At 42.8% G+C, this 23,091-nt stretch overlaps 1 protein-coding gene across 3 annotated transcripts in view; it reads left to right on the plus strand.

Annotated features, from left to right (window-relative positions):
* Nucleotides 1–23,091, plus strand: part of FAM168A (family with sequence similarity 168 member A) — a 129,640-nt gene that overhangs the window by 93,514 nt on the left and 13,035 nt on the right. Inside the window, exons 3-6 of one of the 3 annotated variants that reach the window (XM_081155689.1) lie at nucleotides 10,928–11,008; nucleotides 14,421–14,447; nucleotides 18,791–18,802; nucleotides 19,663–19,788. In XM_081155689.1, coding sequence (XP_081011815.1) covers nucleotides 10,928–11,008; nucleotides 14,421–14,447; nucleotides 18,791–18,802; nucleotides 19,663–19,788 — 246 coding nt within the window. The remainder of the gene's footprint in view (nucleotides 1–10,927; nucleotides 11,009–14,420; nucleotides 14,448–18,790; nucleotides 18,803–19,662; nucleotides 19,789–23,091) is intronic. The other 2 variants (XM_081155690.1, XM_081155691.1) reach the window with 2 other exon arrangements.

Consider the following 23,091-nt stretch of genomic DNA (forward strand, 5'->3'; position numbering starts at 1 on the left):
AGTGAGTATTTAGATTTTTCCAGCCTCAATAGTCAAAGGGGCAGAGTGGGTTGGAAATGAATGTAGAGTTAGCTATCATAGTGGCTTGGGCAAGTTAATTAGCTTCTCTAGTTGGTTTCCTCATCTGTAAAATAAAGATAATAGTAGAACTACCTCATGAAGGAGTTGAGAGGATTAAATGAGATCCATGTAAAGTTCTTAGCATAATAATTAATGCATAATAAGTAACAATATTGTTTTTATTACTAGCATTATTATCTCAACTCTGCAAAGTTACTATTATTCCATCTTACATAAGAGGAAGCTGAAGTTCAATGAATAGAAGTAATAACTTGCCTGAATTCACAGGTTTTGAAATGGCAAAACTGGATTAGACACTACATCTAAATCTAAACTCTATGCTCCTTTTTCTGCACTGGGAGTTGAGTCAGCAGAAAAACGGTAGTTAATTGGTGAGTCTGTCTTGGCCAGACACATGGCATCAGCCACAGACTTGGTGATTAGGATTGGAAGGAAACTGAAAAGAATAGCTTTGGACAGGGAGAACCCAAGCAATAGCCCCTGGATGAGGCATGTAAGAACAAAGAACACCACAACTAGAGGGTCATCACTGGGCTGATATTAGATCCACCAAATTGGGGCATGCATATTTGAGAAAAATGGAAATATAATTTGATAAGAACTATAAGAAAAGCCAGCTATGAGAGTAGCCTGAAGGAACCCCTGATGTAGCCTGGAGAGAGAAAGGCCAAGGAAGACTTTTTGGATAAGGAAATGAAGTGAAAGGCAAGGGAAGGACAATTGAAGGATTGAGGAAACCTGAACAGTGACATGGAAATGGACCAGTCGAATGGAGTATGCTAGAACAGCTGTGCATTTGGTGTTGGTGAAGTGTAAAATGCCAGGCCAGGAATGGCAAGAAAGGAAATAGGACATCTAGATGTATAGGAGCCAGACTTGGAGGGTCCTTATGCTGTGCTAAAAAAGTTGGAACTTTATCCTTGGCAACAACTGGTATCCTTGTTTGGAACTTTATCCTTGATCACCAGAGAATTTTAGGCATGATAGATAGCTTGGCATTTTTGAAAGATCTCTCTAGATGTGTAAGGAAGATATATTGGAGAGAGAAAATGTAGGTTTGAGGGTAAGTTAGAAGGCCCTTAAAATAGTTCAATCAAGAGACCTGAATGAGGGGTGGTATTTGAGATGGAGAGGACATGTTTGAGACATTTTTAGAGAGAGCAGTGTCTGGCATACAGTTCTCTGTTCTCTATTTGTGGAATAGGAGTGAATAAGTTAGGACTTAATGTTGGATTTGAGGAATGAGGGAGAAGGAAGAACCTGGATTTATCCTGGGCTTCCTCTGGCTTAAGTGACAGGTTCCATGGTCCTGCTTTCACAGAGTTCTCGGGAGCACTGACGCCAGCATGTGTTTCTCAGGTAATTTTCTCATAGTCCTTGGGGAATCCTCCTTTTTCCCAGTGCTGGGATTTCTATACTTAATACACCTTGGTAATTACAGGGCAAGATAATGCTATTCCCATTTTACAGATTCAGAAACTGAGGTGCAGAGTAGTTAAGTAACTTGCCTGGGGTCATCCAGCTAAGAGTTAGGAGATAGTTTTTCCTCTTTAGCATGTTGCCTTTATGTAAGACTCTTGAACTTCCTGTTGTAATTTCAACCAATTATAGGCCATAATAAAGCAAGCAATAAAATTCAGAAGATTAGATTGATCTAATTACTCAGCTGTTATGATGAGGCAATGAGTTAACCATAATTCAATGCACCTTCTAATTCAATCCAACAGAGTGTACAGCATAATTTGCACTGTATGAAGAAAGAACTACTGATGCCTCCTTTGTGTTAAGGGGGAAAAATAAAATAACTCATAGAAGTAGAATCTACCATTACCCTACCCGTATTCTTCTTTATCAGATAGATCTGATTTCTATCTTGTCACATAACTGTGAGCAAACTACTTAACCTCTCAGAGCCTCAGTTTTCTCACCTGTAAAATATGGGAGATGTTCAGTTAATGGTAGTATTATTTTGCAGACACGGAAACAGAGATTCAGAATTTGATAAAGATTATAAGGTTCTTGCCCAGGTCACATAGTATCCTAGTGGCATCTCTGAACAAAAAAATGTGTTGCAATGGAAGCATTTTCTGGGAATCTTTGACCAAAGACATGTTCCCTATTTCAGTTTATTTGAAAACCCACTCCTGGTGAGCATGTCATACCTATTTCCCTCATACTTCCTTTAGGACCTCACGAGTGGGCTGACAAGTCTCTAGTAACATCATCCCTTTAAATTTGTAGAACCCAAAAAGAATTTTTAGGAAATCTTTACATATAACTAGAAAACCTGGGTATCAGGATCTAGTCCTGGTTCTGCCTGAAGGATGAGTAGCAGTTATCTGGAACAGAAACAGATACAATGTCTAATAATAGAAGAGTAATTGGATTTACCTAAGTGTCAATAATATCATTTTATAGTTTATTTTGTTGTTTTTTTCCTCATTTTCAAAACAATGTGTTCATTTTAGAAAAATGTGTTCATTTCAGAAAATACAGAATATAAGAAAAACACTCATAATTCCCCTGAACCAGAGGTAATCAATGTTAGTACTTTGGTACATCTCTTTTTTCTAGATCTTTTAAAATGAGCATACAAACACATTATTTTTCAACAAAAATGAGATTATATACTATGTACTATCCTGTAACATCTTAATTTATTTAAGGAATTATGAGTTGTTGGGTCATTTAGATTTATTTCAGATAATGCCCTGTTGGTAGACATTTGTGTTGCTTTAACTTCACTCTTACCCAGTAGCACAAAGCAAAAATAATAGACTGAAGATGAATGAGAAATCAAAATGTAAAACATAGGGACACTTTTACTTGCAAAAGTTTAAAACGGACACGAATGTTTTAAAATGCACAAAAGACTGTAAATACACATATAACAGTACACAAATTACCTGTATTCAAAACATAGTGACTGATACAGTGTTTCCACAGAAAGCCATGCTCACTAGGAGCTTGCTTTTGTCCAGCTTGTGCTTCGCCAAATGGCAATAGGCCTAATCATTTGGAGCCAGGCCCTGTTAGGGAGAGGAAAGGGAAGGAGTTAGGGGACATGATTGAGGACCTAGAAGCTTTTCATTAAATGCCTTAAAATCCACGGGCAAGCACAGCCATTTCCAAAAGGGAACTTTTAATGAAAGGGGTGGGGAACTAACATTGAAGTAGTTATCACTTTGTGCCAAGTACTTATGTAATGTGTTTTGCATGCTATCTCTTAATCTTTTAGCCTACAGTATAGGATATCCCTGTGTTCTTGAGGTTCAGGTAAAGAGACTTGCCTAAGATTTCATGCCTGGTAAGTGGTACAGCTGACTTCTGAATCATTTGCCTGCCTTCAGAGTCCCTGTTCTGGCCCTCCTGGACTAACTCTTCATGACTCTTGGTAGAAATATTTAAATGGATATCTTGCAAAGCAAGTTCAGAACTTCCCTGCTTACCCTCCTAGCCAGCCCACCTGCAGTTAAGAAGTAAAAAGAGGCACAGGTCCTGACATAGAGTAGGGACTAAAAAAATGTTTACCGAGCAATAAATTAATGACTTTCTGGTTTTTTTAAATCTTCACCTGAGGATATGGTTTTTTATTGATTTTAGAGAGAGAGGAAGTGGGGAAGAGGGGATGGATAGAGAAACATCGATGTGAGAGAGAAACATCGATTGGTTGCCTCCTGTACATGCCCCGATCTGCAACCTAGGTATGTGCCCTGACTAGGCATTGGACCCGCCACCTTTTGGTGTATGGGACGGTGGTCCAACTGATTGAGCCACCCGGCCAGGGCCTGACTGTGTCTGTTTTTTAAAAAAATATTTTATTGGTTTTTTGGAGAGAGAGAGAAACATTGATATGAGCGAGAAACTGATTGGTTGCCTCCCATACATGCCCAACCAGGGACCCAACCCGCAACCTGGGCATGTGCCCTGATTGGGAATTGAACTTGTGATCTTTCAGTGCACAGGACGATGCTCAACCAACTGACCCGTACCGGCCGGGGCAGACTATTTTTTAAAATAGCAAAACTGAGACTCAGAATTGAAGTGATTTGCTCAAAGTTACAAAGCTAAGTAAAAGAGCTCAGATTTGAATCTAGTTCTGCCTGTAAGTGAAGCTCTTGGTGTTTCAGTAACACTACAGTTTGTCTTAGTTTGACACCTGCTCTCAATGTCCACAACAGTGTTACTTGTTTGAATTAACAGTAGGGGAAGGTACATGGCCTGAGCACAAATAACTTTCTACTTAAGGTCTCTCTTATAGCTAACTTGCATTTCAGAAGCCAGACCAGATTGGAGGGACAGGAAACCAGGGTAAATGGTAAAATTTATTTTGTCTTTCTTTCCTGTTCTCCCACAACACTTTGTATCTCTCTCTCTCTGATAGCCTTTTCCCAGGATGCCTAATACCAGAATTACTTTTGTGCTGGCTTGTGTCTCCCATTAGATGGTGAATTCATAGAGGACAAGGATTATGTCTTTTCATTTTGCATTTATTGTAGCACCTGGAACACATTAAGTATTCATGTAAATTTTTAATTTAATTGACCACCACTTGTGTATTTAGCTCACTTTTGAAGACAGTCACTCAGGTATTAACATCTAACATGTACACAATTCTAAAAAGATGGATTTCTAGCCTTCCAGCCCACAACTAATTTTAGCACTGGGAAATGGCTAGCTAAGAAAGGCTGTAAGGATGCAGGCTTCATGATAATAAAATGAGTGTAAAAGTGAGTGCTAACAACTTGAGCATAAAAAAAGATGCATTTAGCCCTGGCCACTGTAGCTCAGTTGGTTGGAGCATCATTCTGTCCTCTGAAAGGTCATGGGTTCGATTCCCAGTCAGGGCACATACCCAGGTTGCATGTTAAATTCCCAGTCAAGGTGTTTATGGGAGGCAACCTATTGATGTTTCTCACATCAATCTCTCTCTCTGTATCCTTCCCCCCCCCCCCCAAATCAATAAAAACATATCCTTGGGTGAGGATTTTTAAAAAAGATGCATTAAATATTATGGGGGGGGGGAGATGCATTTAGATCTATGCCCCTAATTTCCTTCATTTTTAGGGGGAAAAATGTCTTGCCTCCATTAAAAAAAAAAAAAAAATTTCCTCTGGGTCTTTCTACTGCTCATCTTTCCTTTCCTTTCCTGTCAACATTTACTCACTTTGAATGCACCCTACTGTTCCAGTGCCTTCATTAAATCTACTATGTATCAAATCAAAAGGCAGATATTGTCATACTGGATTAAAAACACAAGATCCAACTATATACTGTCTACAGGAGGTATTCTTTAGATTCTGTGAATTGCGTGATCAGATGCTATTGGTTTATTTTCATTTTCTTATTATCGAACAAATGAATTCTGTATATTAGTCCTTTGTTAAATGTGTTACAAATCTCTTTTCTCTATGCTTGTTTTTAACTTTGTTTATAGCATCTTGTCATAAAGATTTAAATTTTTAGTCTCACCTAAGAAATACTTTCTAATCCCAAGCTCAAACTAATATTATTCTATTTTCTTCTAATAGTTTTAAAGTTTTGTGTGTTTTTAAAAAATATTTAGGTCTTTGGTCTTTCTAGAATTGGAGAAGTGTGAGGTGAGGATCTAGTTGTTTTTTTCTTTACACGGAAAACCAAGTATCCCAATATGTTTTGTTGAATGTGAGGGAGATTTTTCCCTTTACCAGATCTCTTTAAACAGAATAAAAGAGTGGATTGACCTGGGACGGAAAGGGCTTTATGGACCAAATTATCAGTTTGCAGGATTTCATCTTACTCTTTTATCTCTTTTTAGAAGAAAAATGCAGGAGGGCAGGAATCATTGAACTAACAACCTGTAAAGGGCTGAGCATCTCCCCATCTGCCTAATAGATGCAGGAAAATAAAAGGGCAGCAGCAGCATACCGCTGGAGTGGCAATGGAAACCAAATAGGCCATCTGCTTTCCATTAAAATTTCTCCCATACTGGCAGGTAGGGAACTTCGGGGGTATTTTTAGATTTGTAAAAGAATTTTCCCCCTAAGGAATAGCACACACTTGGCCTTAAGTGCTTACCTAGGAGCAATTTCATTATTAGCTTTTACATAGCCTATTTTCTTTTCTTTTCTTGTTGATGATATATATTGTTTTTACACTAAAGACATATCATGCTAAGTCTGCTCTGGTTTTAGCAGCCTTCCTCTTCTAGGGCTTAGCCTGGGTGAATGACCCACAGACTGCTGGGCTTTCATCTGGATGGGTAAATTCTCCCTGAAGATGCAACACATCCTGGAGCATAATCGATTACTGGATATTCCCCCCTTTCTTGTTTTCCTCAGGGGGAGTTGCCTTGCCCTAAGAAGAACAGTGCCTCACTTACACCCCTACAATCCCCTGGGACTCACTAGTGGGAGGCTGGTGGCTGGGCCTTGAATCCAGCATGCAGGCTACCTCAGGTTCCAGTCCTGGCTGACCTATATTCTTGCCAGTATAGCACTCTCAGTAGCCACTCCCCCCAGCTAGTAAGAGGAATTCAGATTTAGGCTTTTTTTGTGGAACTAACAAATTCAAGGGTCTATTTAATTTATTTTCTTCTGCCTATTAAAGATTTGACCAAAAAAGCCTACAAACCCTGCAGTTAGAACATTTCCATTTTCCTCTGTAGCCTTTCAGCTCACGGCAATAAAAATGAGATTTTGCTCTCGGGATAAATTTTTATAGGCACTGTCTCCTAAACATCTTTGTAGTTTCCTCTTTCTTTATTCCATTGTTACTATTTTAGCTTTGCCTTTGGTCTACTGCAGTAACTTCCTTTCTGGTCCCTCTTTCTCTGGTCTCACCCATGCACCCGTCCTGAACCCCTTTCTATATTACCGCTGGAGTAGTGTTTATAAAACACAAATCTGTAATTCCCAGTTTAAAATCTTCCAATGGACTCCTGTTATTTATTGATAATTTCCATCCCTTAGCCTGGAATTCAGATCTCTTCACAATATATCCCAGTGTACCTATTTATCTTCATTTCCTACCATCCCCCCACCTCCTCCCCTACTGTAAACTCCAACATACTGAACTATTTGCCATTTCCCTAATATGGCATACATTTTCATTCCTTCATGGTTGAGACAGCTATGTATTTCTTTTTATTTATTGATTGAATTTTAGAGAGAGAGAGGAAGGGAGAGGGGGAAAGAGAGAAAAACACTGATGTGAAACTGGAGCATGATCAGCTCCTCCACACCCCCTACCGGAAATTGAACCAGCAACGTTTTGGTACCTGTGTGATGCTTTTCAGTAACATGCGCCTAACCTATATTAAGGACACTGAGTGGGAACTGAATAGCTTTTTTTTTTTTTAACTGAACCATCTTTGACCAGACTGATTTCCTGTTTTCCCAAATTTTGCAGCTGAAATAAAAGAATCTTGGCAAAGAAAATGGTAGCCAAGTCAAGAGGTATATGTTGAGTAGATTCAAGTTTTGAAGAGAGGTGGGGAGGTTGGTAGGAATAGACTTTGTCCCTCACTGATCAGGCCTGGGTTCCATCTCCACTCTTTATTTGCTAGTTTCGTAAGAAAAGTCTAAGCTTCAATATCATCATCTCTAAATTGGGACTAATAAGTATTTCACAGAGTTAGAGTAAAGATTAAGTAAGATAAAGAAGTGCCTGGCACAGTGCATGCTGACTTTCCCCTCATCTTTCTCCTTCATTAGTTAGTGACCCTCTGAAGGCCAGTTGGATTTCTTTCTTTTGTTTTAAACCTCTCATAGCTCCAGAATACAACCTCTGTTAATCTCTTTATTGAGCACCTATTCTCTACCTTATCTGTGCTAGGTACTAGAGATGCCAACATCATTATCAACAGAAAGCAGTAAGATGAATAATATCAGGTGGGGGCAAGGAAACAAAAAATTCAAAACAAAGCCAAGAAAGTTGTGGGGGCGAGAACCCAGCTTACCTGTGATGCCCTTGTTGGGCAGAGGAAGTTGGTGGTAGGGAAGGGATGTTCTCTGCTGGCCACACAGACTGTCGCCCACCCTGCATTTGAGTTCAGATGCCTGCTTATCCAGGCTGAGGGGAGGGGAGGAATAGTGTGTTGACAAGGCAGGGAGTGGGAAGGAGGGTGACCAAAAGCCATTGTGTACAGGCCAATGAGACTTAGCTGTGCCTTCAAGGAGCTCCCAGTTTAAGGAGAGGGGTCAAGACAGGAAGTGTAAACAAACCACTGAAGTACAGTGTAGTAAGTTCTGTAATTGGGGATGCAAGTGTCTTCAAATTTGTTCTTTTCTAAAGAGTAGCACCTACTGGTGGTCAGAGTTTGTGCCATATGAGAAGTCATTTTCTTTCAGAGCAATCTCATGGGGGCAGGAGGTTGTCTCAGGAAAGGAAGGCGTTCACTCTCAATAGAGATGTAAAGGCTGGAATGAATGATCCTGTGAGTGTGTTGTGCAGAGGAAGCTCTAGCCCAGGGATGGGGAACATCCAGTCCGAGGGCCATACAAGGCCTGCGAAATCATTTGGTCTGGTCCTGCCAAGACAACTGCAGGCAGGACTTGAAATTCAGTAAATCTAGGAGTTGTTTTCATAGCTAATTTTAAAGTTGATAATTTTGTATGGCTTGTGAATGATGTTACAAATATCCAAATGGCCCTTGGCAGAAAAAAGGTTCCCCACCCCTGGTCTACCTATAGGTGAAGATCACATGGCCTTTAAGATGCTGCTAACTTCAGCAGTCTGTGACCCTAAGTCCCTTCCTTTATTTTGGCCTAGGGATATCATCTATAAAATGAAAAGGGTTGGGCCAAATAAAGTTCCTAATGCTGCCATTCTATGATATCTGCCAAATTTAAATGAATGAAATAAAATTCCAGTTGGAAGAATTGAAGGAAGCTCCTATAATTGCTCCTAAAGTGAGAGGCAACTGAAATGACCTAATGGGTGTAATTACCCTGGGTGCATGATCTCTCACATGAAGCTGAGTAGAGTTCAGGCATGAGACTGGATCACTTTGCTTCCCAAATTAAATCCCTGACTTTCTTCTTGAGAAGTGGCAGACCTCCACATTGCTAATTAAGTGACAAGTTGGCTACCTCAGTTCTGAAATCAGGAAATGAATGGGGTCTGGGGAAGAGAGATTAATTTTCTTTGGAATTGGAGAGGATTTAGGGAAAGGCATATTAACAAAGATACATTATTAAAGCTCAATATTTACAAATCCCAAAGAAGCTTTTAGGGATTTAGGGATTTAATCTTTGACTTTTAAAAGCAGCTTTTCATTGTCAGTCAAAATACCAATGAGCATTTAAGAAAAACTACAGGGAGCAGTGAGACAGGCACTTACCCTTGCTCGTGCACGTACAGGTTGATAGTCTTTCTAGAGAGCAGTGTGGCAAAGTATGTGAAGACTTAGCGTATTACTTCTCATCACCCCTGCTGTAGCCCTGATCTGAGCCCCATCATTTGTTGATGATGGACGTTTACAATAGCCTCTGTGCTTCTCTACCCTTCCCCTCTTATAGTCTGTTTTCAACACGGCAGTCAAAGGACCCTTTTCAAACTTAAGTGAGATCATATTGTTATTCTGTTCCAAACCCCATGAAGGCTTCTCATTTCACTCAGAGTAAAAATTGAAGTTCTTACAGTAGCCCATAAGACCCTTCATGAACTGATCAGCCCTTTATCTCTCTGACTTCTTCCACTACTACTGTCCCCCTCACTTACTCCACTTCAGCCACACTGGCCTCCTTGCTGTTCCTCAGACACGTTCTGTATGCTCAGAACTTGGGGCCTTTGCACTGACTGTCCTTTGCAACACTCTCTTTTGAGCCATCTGCTTGGTTAACTCTATTTCCTTCAAGTCTTTGTAAAAATCTTACCTTCTCAATGTGTCTTTTGCTGATTACCCTATATAATATTGCAGTGCTCGTCCCCCAGCATTGTAGCACTTCCAGTGTCCTTTATCCTGCCCGTTTTCTCTTTTCCATAGCACTTAAGACTGTTTTTGTTTATATTTACTAGTTATCCACTGCCTCTCACACCCTCTTAGAATCTAAGCTCCACAAGGTCAGGGATCATAGTGTCTGGCACAGAGTAGATACTCAGATATTTGTTGAATGGATGAGCTTTAAAAATAGCACTGTCTTTTGACCTAGAAATGAGATTTCTAGAACTGGTTCCTAAAGAAATCATCAGAGGTGCGGCCAAAGATTTATTTAGGTGGTTTTCATAGCTTATGCATAATAAATAAAAGTTTCAAACAACCTAAACATCTAGAAATAGAGTAATGGTTAAATGATTTGATATAGCTACATAACGTAATATTATAAAGATATTTAAAATGTTTTTGAGCCCAGCCAGGCATGGCTCAGCGGTTGAGCATCTACCTAGGATCCAGAAGATCACGGTTCGATTTCCGGTCAGTGCACATGTTTGGGTTGTGGGCTCGATCCCCAGTTGGGGACATGCAGGAGGCAGCTGGTCAATGACGACTTTCTCATCATTGATGTTTCTGTCTCTCTCTCCCTCTCCCTTCCTCTCTCTGAAATCAATAAAGATATATTGAAAAAAAAAAGTTTCTGAAAATGTGTAATTATATGGGAAAATGCTTATAATGTTAAAGTGTTAGAAGATAGAATATAAAACTATCTATCATCTATCTATCATCTATCATCTATCCCTACCTCACACCATATACAAAAATGGATTAATGATTTAAATATAAGAGCCAAAACCATAAAACTCTTTGAAGAAAACGTAAGGGTAAATCTTCATGACCATGGATTTGGTGATGGATTCTTAGATATGACCTCAGAAATTTACTTTTCTTCTTGCCCAACTAAATGGAGCTTTTCTTGTCTCTTTGTAGGTTATCCCACAGCCTACCCGGCAGCTGCCCCTGCCTACAATCCCAGCCTGTACCCCACCAATAGCCCCAGTTACGCCCCAGGTAAGGAGAAGGTGGAGATAGTGGTGGTGAGTGGGGTGGGAGGTGGGATCTGTTTGGGAAAACAAACCCATCTGCTGGCCTTTCCCTGTTCTTAATTGCTCTTGGCTCAGCTCGTCCTAGTATGATTCTCCTGAGTGTCCCCTCTGGGAACAGAGGCAGTTCAGCCTTAGGGTGGGGGCAGGAGTAGAATCTCCTCCATTCTACTTGGGATTTAAGTTTGTTCCATCTCTCCTCTGTTAGAATGTCTAAGACATGCATCCTCCTCACAGAACCTTTTTGCTCTCCCAAACAGCATCCAAATCTGTTCTTTGCTCAGTTGCCTCTGTGGGTGTCATAGAGACACATACACACACACTCTTACACAGACACACACACATACACACTCACACACTGTCACACACTCTCTGTCTCTCACACACACTCTCACACACTCTGTCTCACACACACACACATACAGTCTCACACACAGCTCTCTCACTCACACACTGTTTCTCACACACACACTCACATTCACATATACACACACTGTCACACTCATACACACACACTGTCTCACACACACAATTCTCTCACACACACCCCCTCTCTCCCTCTCGCTCTCCCTCTCTCTCTCTCTCTCTCTCACACACACACACACTTTCTGGGTGTGGATTTGGAAGAGAATGAGAGACTTGCCATCAGAGGATAAAGCTGGTTTTCAAGCTGAGGCAAGGAACTTGTTTTTCAAAAATAATAAAAACCCAACCCTCCTTGGATAAATGTTGAAATAGGTTTGGAAATGTTGAAAAAGTTTGTTCTGGTTTGGCCTAGGAGCAGTACAGAGGTCTCCTCACTGATCTTAATCCCCACACTCAGCCGGTGCTTTAACACTCAAGGGGCAGGAGAAAGAGTGGGCTCTGCAGTTAGTCCTGGGTTTGAATCCTGATTACTCAGCTCACTAGTTGTGAGGCCTTGGACAAGTTACCTCATGCCTCCGAGAAGTATGCTACCTGCCTCAGGGTTGTAGATGGTTTTATGTAAGTTCCTCTTCATTTACTCAGCAAGAATTTATTTGTTGAATGTCTTCCACACTGGGATAGAAAAAGAAAGGCTGCCGTCTTTGCCTCAGTGGCTTACAGTCCATTTGGGAGCTGGCATTTGAACAAATTCATGGCTGTGCAGTGTTGATGAGCATGGTAGAAAGGATACACATAAGAGGAGAGGATGCAGAGGAGGAAACAACAGTCTGCCTGAGGCGAAAGTGTAGGGCAGGCTTCACAGAGGGCCCAGCAATAGAGACTTGAGGGAGAAGCAGGTGTGTAGCATTGGAGGCCCAGTTGAGGGGGGAGGCTGTGCATTTCCCAAGACTATTCCCCTGCCCTGGGGTATTTTCTCATGATGTTCAGAACTTCTGATGAGAGAGTGTGGAATTGTTTTAGGATTAGTTTGGCAAGAATGTAGAGGATGGGAAATAAATAGCTAATATTTGTTGAATGGTTCCTATGTGCCAGGGACTATTTTAAGTTCTTTATGGATATTAACTTGTTTTATATCACAGCAAACCTTTGAGGTCAGTACTGTTGTTGTTCCCATTTTCCAACCGAGAAAACTAAAACTTTAGAAGTCAGGGAAGTAGCACAAGATCCAAGCCCAGGCATCCTGCCACCGCACCTGCATGTGCTCTTCACCACGACATTACACTTGGAGCTGGCCAGAGAGAAATTGAGGGTTAGACTAGAGCAGCCAGACCAGAGGGGGAAGGGAGAGCAGGCAGGAGGAGGCTGAGATGGGGGGTGGGTCTGGGGGTAATAGAAATTGGAAAGCTCCTGGCATGTATAAAGTACTGATTAAGCTTTAATTTCAAACCAAACAAGGTATCAGCCCTCATCAAACTCGATTTCCCCCAATTTTGTATTTTGGAAGGTCAACATATTTCTAAGCTGTGACTAAACCAACCCAAACAATTTTCTCAGAAACCCACAAAATCCATTAGAGAGGGTGGGATTAGCTCATTGTGTCAGAAAGCCCCAAACTGGGAGTTGGAAGACCAGGGTCATAGCACATGCACACCTGGTCTGTTTCTATGCGGGAGGCTGGCGTCTGTACTCACCAGGTCTCCTGACTGCAGTGGGGGAGCTCCTGCTGCAGAGGAACTAACTGGCTCAAGGGCAGAGAGGACAGACAGTGGAGGTTACTTTCAGCTTCCTGCCAGAGTCAGCCACTTGTGATGCTGAGAGTTGCCTGCGGGGTAGAAACCTGCAAAGGAGCCTGCTCTCAGGTTTAAATTTCTCTCAGCTTCTTCAAGGAGACCAAGAAGTTGCTTCAGAGAGTGCTATTTTTAGCAGCTTTGAGTACCCTCATATGTCATCTGTCCAGGATGCAGGGAAACATTTCATTGGTTCTGAAGGCAATGCAGGTACTTGGAGCTTTTCCCCAAGCTCTTAATGACTTCAGGGATCTTATTTAAGAACTGTTCGGCCCCCCAAGAGGCAGGAGCCAACTGAGACTTGTTTTCAGAATCTGAAGACCAAAGGATGTGTCATATTAATGGTAATCTGACTTGAAAATGAAAGGAAAGGGTAAGGTGGATAACTAATATTGATAAGAATGAAATACTGTCTCATAAGAAATCTGTTTATAAATCATTTTCATCTGTTGTCTCACTCGATTTCATAGCAGCCTTGTAAAGTGCAAGTGTATTCTTCCCATTTGACATATAATGATCATGGGGAAAGGCAAAGGAAAGGATTTGGGTGTTCTGAACACCTGCCATCTTCCAGGCCTTGTGCAGGGCCTGTCACAGATGTTCATTTTTACCTTAGTCTTGTGAGGTAGAGCTTCTTGCCTCCGATTTTGCTCAGTGAGTTAAGTAACTTCTCCAGAGTTGCTCAGCTAAAAAGCAGTGGAGCTGGGATTCAAACCCAACCTGTCTGAGCCCACAGCCTGTTCTCCTCCTCCTGCACCACATTTCCCCAGAGACCTCGGGGAATGAAGTGCCTTTGCATTGGTCCTAGCTCTCTGGGGCTTTAACAGAGAGCTCTTCAGAGGCCAAAATGATCATTTTGTCTCTGAACCTTCATGTCCTGTAGCACACAAAGTCTCTGTCATGCATGAAGTTCCTCTGCAGTACTTGGGAGAATTGAAACTTACTCTTAGCATGGACAAGCAAAGAGCAGGAGCTTGGGCTTGTTCACCTCCAGGCAGCTTCTGGGTCAGCTGCCAAGGAGGTACCCCTCAATGAATGGTTTTCTCTGGATGGCAAGTCTGTCACTCCCTCCAGGGTGGAGGCACTTCGCACCCTCTGCATTCTCTGTTTCTTGTATAGCTTGGGGTAAACTGCTAACTTGAGACAAAATCTGTTTTTGTAACTGCAATGTGTACTACTTTGCGCAGATTCTTAGTGGTAATTTCAACTAACATTTCTATCCAACAGAGTTTCAGTTCCTGCATTCAGCTTATGGTAGGAGAGCTATTTTTCCTCATATGTATTATGGCCTATGAATGTGTTATCTCGTAACAACGGTAGATCCCCTCTCCTCCCCTCCCTAAATCCCATCCCCTAGGCTTGGGCTCCCCCAGGTGGCTCAGCAGCAGTTCCTAAAGCATGCAGGAACATGTCTGATGGTGCAAAATCATGGGTTGGAGACACACATGAAGCATCCCCTAGGGCAGCAGTGAAGGATCATGACACTAAAAGGTGTCTCTCCCTGTCCTCACCTCCAGAGTCCCATCTGACCCAGGTCAGAAACCTTCACCCTAACCTGACTGCTGAATTCAAACAAGTGAAACAAAAATTCCTGGGCTGGTATGACTCCTCTGTTGGCTCTGTGGCAGCCCCTTGGAGGAGTACCTGGGTTATGCCTATAAGAATCCAAAAAACCAGTCTGTCCCAGGATTAGATTCCTCATCTCCATCGGCAGTCTGACATGTTTGAAGACCTGGTTGACTTGAGATACAATCTGTTTCGGTAGCCCAGACCTTGAGCTCTGGATCTTTTTCAGGGCATTTTCCTGGATGGAGAGAGGTGAGGGCCAAGTGTGCCCAAATGAGTAAGGGACCAGAGCTGGGTTCTCTGGGCAGTGTGGACTCCAGGCCCAAGGCACCACAGGAACTTCTGGGCACCTGTGAGGGTCCCAGCAGTGTAACTTGACTAGGTCCTTTTTGTCATAGACAGGAAGGGACCATGGGAGGGACTTGCCACTTTCACCACCCTTACCTGGGCTGCTCAGGACAATGTTTCTGTAAAATCTCTGCACACCTTCTCAACTTTTACCCTTAAATTACTTGGATGCTGAATATTGAATCTATGTGTGGCGCATCTTTCACGAGATGAGCTGTGAAAATTTCTCTTTGCCGCTGCTATGGGCTGTGTGATCTTGGGCAATTCGCTAATGTCTCCAGGCCATAGATAATGTGTTTTATTCCAGATGATCTCTGAGGTCCCTTTAAATGCTAACAGCCTGTCCTCGTAAAAATTTTATTATTTCAATTTTGCTAGTTACAGACTTGTTTCTCCTGTCCTTTATGGGAGTCACTTGTTGTTTGCCTCAGGAGGTATGAACTTGGACAGAAGACTCAATAAAAAGCGGGAGAAGCTGTCATGCTTCCTCATCCCTCCAGTTATAGCATCCATGGTTCTGTGACACGCCCTAAACTGGCCCTTTGAAGAGACAAAGACCAGTAAGACAGGATCCTGTTCTCAAGGAGCTCCCAGTTTAGTGGGAGAGAGAAGCCAACTTCTAAGAATTAGAGACCAGGATAGTGAACCTTATGGGATCTATGATGGGGGCTGTGGTCAAGGGGTGGGGAAAAGACAAGACTTCATAGTAGAGGTAGATGAGTCTTCAGCCCATGACTGATGAATTAATAAATGTTTACCAGGTAGCTTTTGGGGAAAGACTGGGCCAGGAAGAGTGAGCGTTGTCAGCAAAAATACAGAGATGTGATGTTCCTGGCATATTCTGGGAATGATAAACAGCTTGTGTGGTAGTACAGAGTTGGAGAGTGAGAGCAAGAGAGAGTCTAGAGAGGTCATAGGACTAGATCATGAGGGCCTCAAATGCCACTTCCTATAGGTAGTGGACGGCGTGGGATGTTTTTAAGAAAAGTTTTGTGATTACGTTTAGGTCTTGGAAATAGCACCCTGAGTGCAGCTTGGAGATGACAGTTGGCAGGTTTAAAAAAACAACAGTAAGGAAGCAGTTGCAGTAGTTCAGGTGAGAGGTGGTAAGAGCTTAAATTAGAGCTCTCTGCAACTGTGGAGAAGAGACAGATACCAGAATTAGAAACTGTAAGGCTGGATGACACTTTATTTTTTTTAAGATTTTTAAAATTGATTTATAGAAAGAGGGGAGGGGGGAGGGAGAGAGAGGAACACTGATGTAAGAGTGAAGAGCAATAGGCTGCCTGCTGCATGCCTCCTACTGGGGATCCAGCCCACAGCCCGGGCATGTGCCCCAACCAGAAATCGAACCGCCAACCTTTTGGTACATGGGATGACGCCCAACCAACTGAGCCACACGGGCCAGGGCTATAACACTTTATTTTTAATCCTCACATCGATACTATGAAGTGACCAGAGAGTGATTATTAACTGCCATTTTATGAGACAACAAAACAAGTTTAGAAAGGTTGTGACTTGCCCAAGGTTTCACAGTTAATAAGTGGCACAGCCCAGGCTAGAATCCAGATTTCCTGACTTACTACATTGTTCAGGATGATGGTCCCTTGCTGCCTCTCCTCCTTGTAAGTGTGCTTAACAGACTGTTCAAGTGTCAGAGGGCGCGAGGGCCCCGTATCCAGGGAAGTGAACAACCCAGCACCTGGACGTGGGCAGCATGCTGTGACTGGGCCAAGGCCCTTCACTGCCAAGGGCGCGCTTGGGTGCGCTGTCTCCCTCCCTCCCTCCCTCCCTCCCTCCCTCCCTCCCTCCCTCCCTCCCTCCCTCCCTCCCTCCCTCCCCCCCCCCCCACTTTTTAAATTGAGGAATAACACATATGCTATAGTACATACAGTCCACTAGTCTCAAATGTATAGCTCAATAATATTTTACATATGTATACGCTTGTATTTATCACCCAGTTCAAAATACAGAAATATTTCTAGGAGTTGGTACCTTTCATGGCACCCAAGTGCAAACATGCCTGTGAAAGCAACCTCCTCTGTAACCATGCCTCTGAGAGGTTCAGTTGGGCTGATCCTACAACTGAGCTCTGAATCATGATTACCAACAGAATGGCTCATTTCAGAATTGTACATGGAGGAGGAAGATCATATGATACAACTAACTAATGAAGTGGACAGCTAATATTCTTTTTTGTTTTTAGTCTTCCTATTCAGTTATTTAAATTATTAAGTATTAAAATATATATATAAAGAAATATAGAAAATACTAATATTTGTTTTCTTTATAATGAAACCAGAAGAAGATAATCACTTGTTCAGGAACATGCATAGTTTAGTTCACTTGATCACTTGGAAAAGACATAATCAAAGGCACAGTCGCACTTGCTTCTTTCCTGGTTAATCTGGAACGTTATTTTACTGTGTGCAATGCTGTCTTGTTCACTCTCTGGTTGGCGTGTGGCTGTGTTGCATCCCCCGCTAGACTATAAGTACCTTGTGTGCAGTGACCATGACCCACGTGTGTTCCTGTCCACCGTGGCGCTCCCCTCAGTGCTGAGTGCAGTAGGCCTCAGTCACTCTTTGATTAATTTTGATTTATTTACTTTGTAACACAGTCCTTCAGGCTAATGTCAGACTTTTGGTTTATGATGAAAATTATGGTAAAGTATTCACCATCTGGGGAAACAGCTGGACTGGAACTGGACCTCCAAATTCTCCAAGTTCTCTGAAGCCAAATTCAGGCCTTCTACAAATCCCTGTGGGGTCTTGAGGGCATGGATTTTCTCTACTTCTCAGAGCTACATGTTTCACTTTTTAGGGAGCTGTTTTGGATGGGCAGGGCTATCCAGCCACATGGAGTTGCAGGTTCTAAATTTGGAGACATCTTGATTAGACTTTTCAACACTAATTGGATCCTTTATTAATCCCCCCCGACACACACACATACACCCCATCCTGGAAAAAGAAACCAAAGATAATTGTTTAAAACTGACTGCCCTCGCCGCGCATTGTCTGCAAAGCCACGTCTTGATGTCCAGCAAAAGCCCTGGACTCTGCATGGAATCCTCCTGGGGCTCCATTTCTTTTGCCAGAACTCTCCTTTTAGTGTCACTTCCCTGCCCATGATTTTCTTCTCATTTCTCAGCATCCACTGTAAATATTGTGGGCCATTAATGCAAGCTCAGGGTCAACCCGCAACAGCTACATTTCTAGCCTTGGATCAGCAGAAACAGCAGCCCTTGACTTCCTTCTCTGGGCCCAGTACCTCATGACTGAAGGAACCAGAGGTGTTACCTGTTTCTCAGACAGGCAGGGGGTTATGGGATCTCCCTGGAGGTGGGCTGTCCTTATCTTGGTGGAATTAGAGTGTAATGGTGCACTCTTCTCACAACATCCTGTCTTAAAGCAGCCCCTTGTTAAAATGTTTCAAGTATATCAGACTGTTGCCAGTGCAGCCCCACCTCCTTCTCATATACTTTAAAGCACCCCATATCCATGACTCCCAAGACCTTATTTGAATAGAAAAGTTACTGTTAAAAGTCATTCTTTTTACTCTTAAGAGGCAATTTGTGTCAAGAATGTTTCTCCTTTAGTGTTTGAAAGTGTATCAAGGGAAATATCTAAAATGTTAGGCATTTCCCCCCTTTGAAACCCTATTTCCTCTCTCCTTCCCCACAGGATATCATGAAGGTAAGTTTTTTTTTTTTAGTTATTCCCACTTCTAGAACATACGAAGCGTCAACCTTCAAATTTTTCAAGCTGAGCTTTGAGTCAGCCTGGGAAGTCTCTGTAGATTTCTTTCAAACTGGGCCTCATCTCTATTTCACACCTACCTCAGGTTTGACATTTACTTTCTTAATGGCCCAAAGATCATCTCTAATTCATGAGGCAATATCTCAAATCGAGGGAGGCACCAGTAGCCCCTCAGCAGGAGGTATAAAGGGTGTGCAAGAGGTTTGTCTGTCTGTCGCCCCGGTATCACGGCGTGCCCCACTGGCCAACATGGGCCCTCTGAGCTGCCACAGCTTAGTCCCTTTAGAAGAGATGGCAGTCCAGCAAAGTTTGTGTCATGTGGTAATTATTTTGGGGTCTCTCTTTGAAAGCAGTTTATTAAATACACCTCCAGATGAGATTTCAGGCATTAAAAAAACTACCCAGTTGATCTGGCCCAAAAGGCAATCAAAGGCTCCAAGTTGACACACATTCATGAGAAAGCGGCTGAGGACTAGTCCAGAGCCTCAGGCCAAAGTGCCAACCAGTAGGAGGCAGTATTCACAGGCATCTTCGTGGTTTTGGTGGTGGGTAGAAAATTCTGACTCCTAATTTAGTATAAGCTCAGATTTTGTAGGTTTCAAATCATTTGGAAGCTCACTTCAGCCCTCCTCTCAACCATGCACCCAAGTCAGAAAGGATGAACCGTCTTGTGTATCTGAACAGGGCCCCTCGAGTTACATGTTTTCTGTCCAGCCCAAGACCCTTGCTTTGTGTCTGTGATTGGTGGTGCCCACTTCTTGTTTCTGCCTAATGCCATTCTTGTGTCTTCCCTTAAGCAACTCTGCTGATGAAACAGGCCTGGCCACAGAACTCGTCTTCCTGTGGCACTGAAGGCACCTTCCACCTCCCAGTGGACACCGGGACCGAGAACCGAACTTACCAAGCATCCTCTGCGGCTTTCAGTAAATACAGCCTGTCTCCTCCTTTCCTGTTCCCCTAGGTTGGGACTGATTTTGTCTCTTAGGAAGAGAGGAAAGGGAACTTTTTAAAGTGACATTTATAAAACACTATTTTAAGAGGTTCTCTTACCACGCAAAAAATTGGCCCTCCTCATACAGGAAAGGTCATCCTTTTTGATCACGCAACCAGCTTTGGGGAGACACAAAGCAGTGAGGGAGGGAGAAAGAAGTGCTCATCTGGCCAACAAGTTTGATGAGGGAAGGACTGTTACTACATTTCAAGGGAAAGGACAGAGGGGACGTTGGAACACCTCACCTGCCTGTGGACCTTTAGACAGAGAGGGCTCCTCTAGCTTGCACAGGGCTTCTCATCCTTGGTACTGTGGGCATCCAGATTACGGGCATCAAAAATGTCTAAACATTGCTCAGTATCCCCTGGGAGGCAAGATTGCGCCCTATGTGAGAAATACTGCCCATGTGAAAGTTCCACTGGGGGAGTAAAGCAGGTACGCGGAGTCTTTAGGGTCACTCGTCTGGAGGCTCAGTGAGCTGACTAATGGTTTTACCTTCACATCTGATTTTTAACACAAAATGGCTCCACTGGGTCAAATGAGGACCAAAGTATAGAAATTACGTAGTGGCATTTTGACTCTATTTAAGTGAAAGCGGTGTGCTTTGTTGGAGCTGTCCAGAGGAGTGGCTGGCTCTAGGTGTGGTGAGTGCCTGTCTCTGAAGTTGTTCAGCAGAGGGCGCTGGACAAGAACTGGGTGGGACGTTGCAGACCACGCCCCATCATTTGTGATTCAGTGGATTATTAATCTGTTAAGTAAGTATAGATCAGAAGAATACATGGTATATTCTTTTTCTTTAAAATACCCAGCGTTATTTCTTAGTTATAATTGCTCCTAGATGTCAACATCAGCTTACGTTCATATGTAACATAACTCTCACCTTTTGGAGACTCTGCTTTCATAATCACCCTCTCCTTTGATCTACATTATAGTCCTATTATTTGGGTGGATTTTTATTCCAGTTTGAAAGCTGAGGCTCAGAAAGGTGATACACCTGTTGCCATCCAACTAGGAAGCAGCACAACTAGAAAAAGGTATCACCCAGGGTAAGCTGCTATTACTGTCTTAAAAAAATTTTTTTTCCTCACCTGAGGATATGTTTATTGCTTTTAGAGAGAGAGGAAAGGGGTGGAGACAGAGGAAGGGGGGAGAGAGAGAGAAAGAAACATCAATTGGTTGCCTCCTATATGCTCCCCCATCAAGGATCAAACCCGCAATCTTTCAGTGTATGGGGCGACACTCCAAACAACTGAGCAACCTGGCCAGGGCACTATTATTGTCTTTTTTCACGAGATTAACTATACTCTTTAAGAGAGGGGTGGCAACAGTAGGAAGTTTTTCTAGATACTGATGGCATTATACATGTAAATGGGCATATACATATACATTCTCTCTTATATCTACACATATAGATGTAGGTGCTTAGAGACACATCTACTGTAGTGCAGAAGAAAGAGGCCTGGGCCCATCCGGTGTGGTTCAGTGGTCGAGCGCTGACCCATGAACCCAGAGGTCCCGTTCAATACCCAGTCAGGGCATATGCCTGGGTTGCAGGCTCGATCCCCAGTAGGGGGCTTGAAGGCAGCTGATTGACGATGTTTCTCTCTCATCGATGTTTCTATTTCTCTATCCCTCTCCCTTCCTCTCTCTCTGAAATCAACAAAAAACGTATTAAAAAAGAAAGAAAGAAGAAAGGGGCCTGGGGTAGAATTCCAAAAGAGTTGGATTCTAGATTTGGTTGTGTATAACCTTGGACAATTCATTTGCATGCTTTGGACCTTAGTTTTTCCAACTGAAAAATAAGGGTGCTAGATAAGGTCATCTTTAGGGTTCTTTCTAGCTGTTACTCCTGATTCTGTCACACTCAATATCCTCTACTCCAGCAGGGACCTTTTCCCTCCTGCCCTGACCAGTCGTTGGCCCACTAGCCATTGCTCACACACATCTCCAGGTATGGGGTATTCATTCCCTCCAGAGACAACCCTTTCCACAGCGAGAAAGTCTGAATATTAGGCCTTGTCTTCTATGTTGAAATCTTCCTGCAGTTCCATTGAAATGTCCAGTCTCTGTCTCCTGCTGTCCTTTCACAGGTTATCCCAGTCCCCACTCTTTTAAGCAAGTAATGTATGAACCTATGTAATTTTTAAATAGAGGTGGGATTGACTGACCCTCCCACACCCATCGGGGTTCCTCCCAGCGCACAGATTTCGTGGCTTCTAAGGCCACAGAAAATTCAGGGCACTTGTACAAATTCAGTTCAATTTCACTAACACTTGCTAAGCCTGTTTGTAATTAGGTCTCCCTCCTACTTATTCAGCACTCTCTCTTTCAGCCACCAACAAGGAGCCTTGAGGGTCAAGGCAGAAATCAGACATAGAGCTTTGTCCAGACATCAATCTAATAGTCAATAAACCTTTGAGTCTAAAAGGCATCGTTGATGTGAGGATCAATGCCTTTGAAAGTGCAAGGGCTCCACAGCTGGAAAAAGATTTATAACAGTGTGAAAGGACTGAAGAGTGGACTGAGAAGGTGTTTACCTTACTGGTGTACATACTCTATTACCCTGTTTGGTGGAGCTTAAAATTATGGTTAGAAACCTGAGAGAAAGAACAGGGCGTCATAAAGATTCTTTTAAGGCAAAGCTAGGACTTCTAGTGTCAGGTTCCTTTTTTCTCTTATGACACTGCCTTTAGTGAAATGATGGCACAAAGGCTAATATACCAAATGCGCAAGATTGGATTGCAGAGACCTATAACTCGGAAAGAAGTTCTGCCCCGAGCTTGGCAAGCCCTGAACTCTGGGCCCAGCTCGGTACTTGATTTGCTCTGCAGTTTAGGGGGAAGTCTCTGCCCCTCTGGGCTCCAGGTTCTTCATCTGAAACAGCATTGAATTAAAGTCTGTAATGTCCTTAAGGGATAGCATTCCAAAGACCTAACTCTGACCTTTGGGCTTAGGTAGAACTCTATGGAGAGTCAGGCCTCCCTTGAGTGAATCGAGTCTGAGTTCATTTGAGCAAAATGCTGTAGGTTTGGGGTGGGTTTTTTTTTTTGCATCAAACCCAACAGCTTCTTTTACTTAGATGCACAAAGTAATGACCCTGAATTTTGTGATGCTTAAGGTAGCCCAGGCCACAGCCCAGGGGATTTTCCAGTGATCCTCAGGGACATGAACAGGACCACCGGTCAGTTGTGGAAAGTCCTCTGCCAAGATTTCCTCATGAATGTTTCACTGAAAT

Source organism: Miniopterus schreibersii (genome assembly GCF_964146895.1).
Source record: "Miniopterus schreibersii genome assembly, chromosome: 12".
Taxonomy (NCBI): domain Eukaryota; kingdom Metazoa; phylum Chordata; class Mammalia; order Chiroptera; family Miniopteridae; genus Miniopterus; species Miniopterus schreibersii.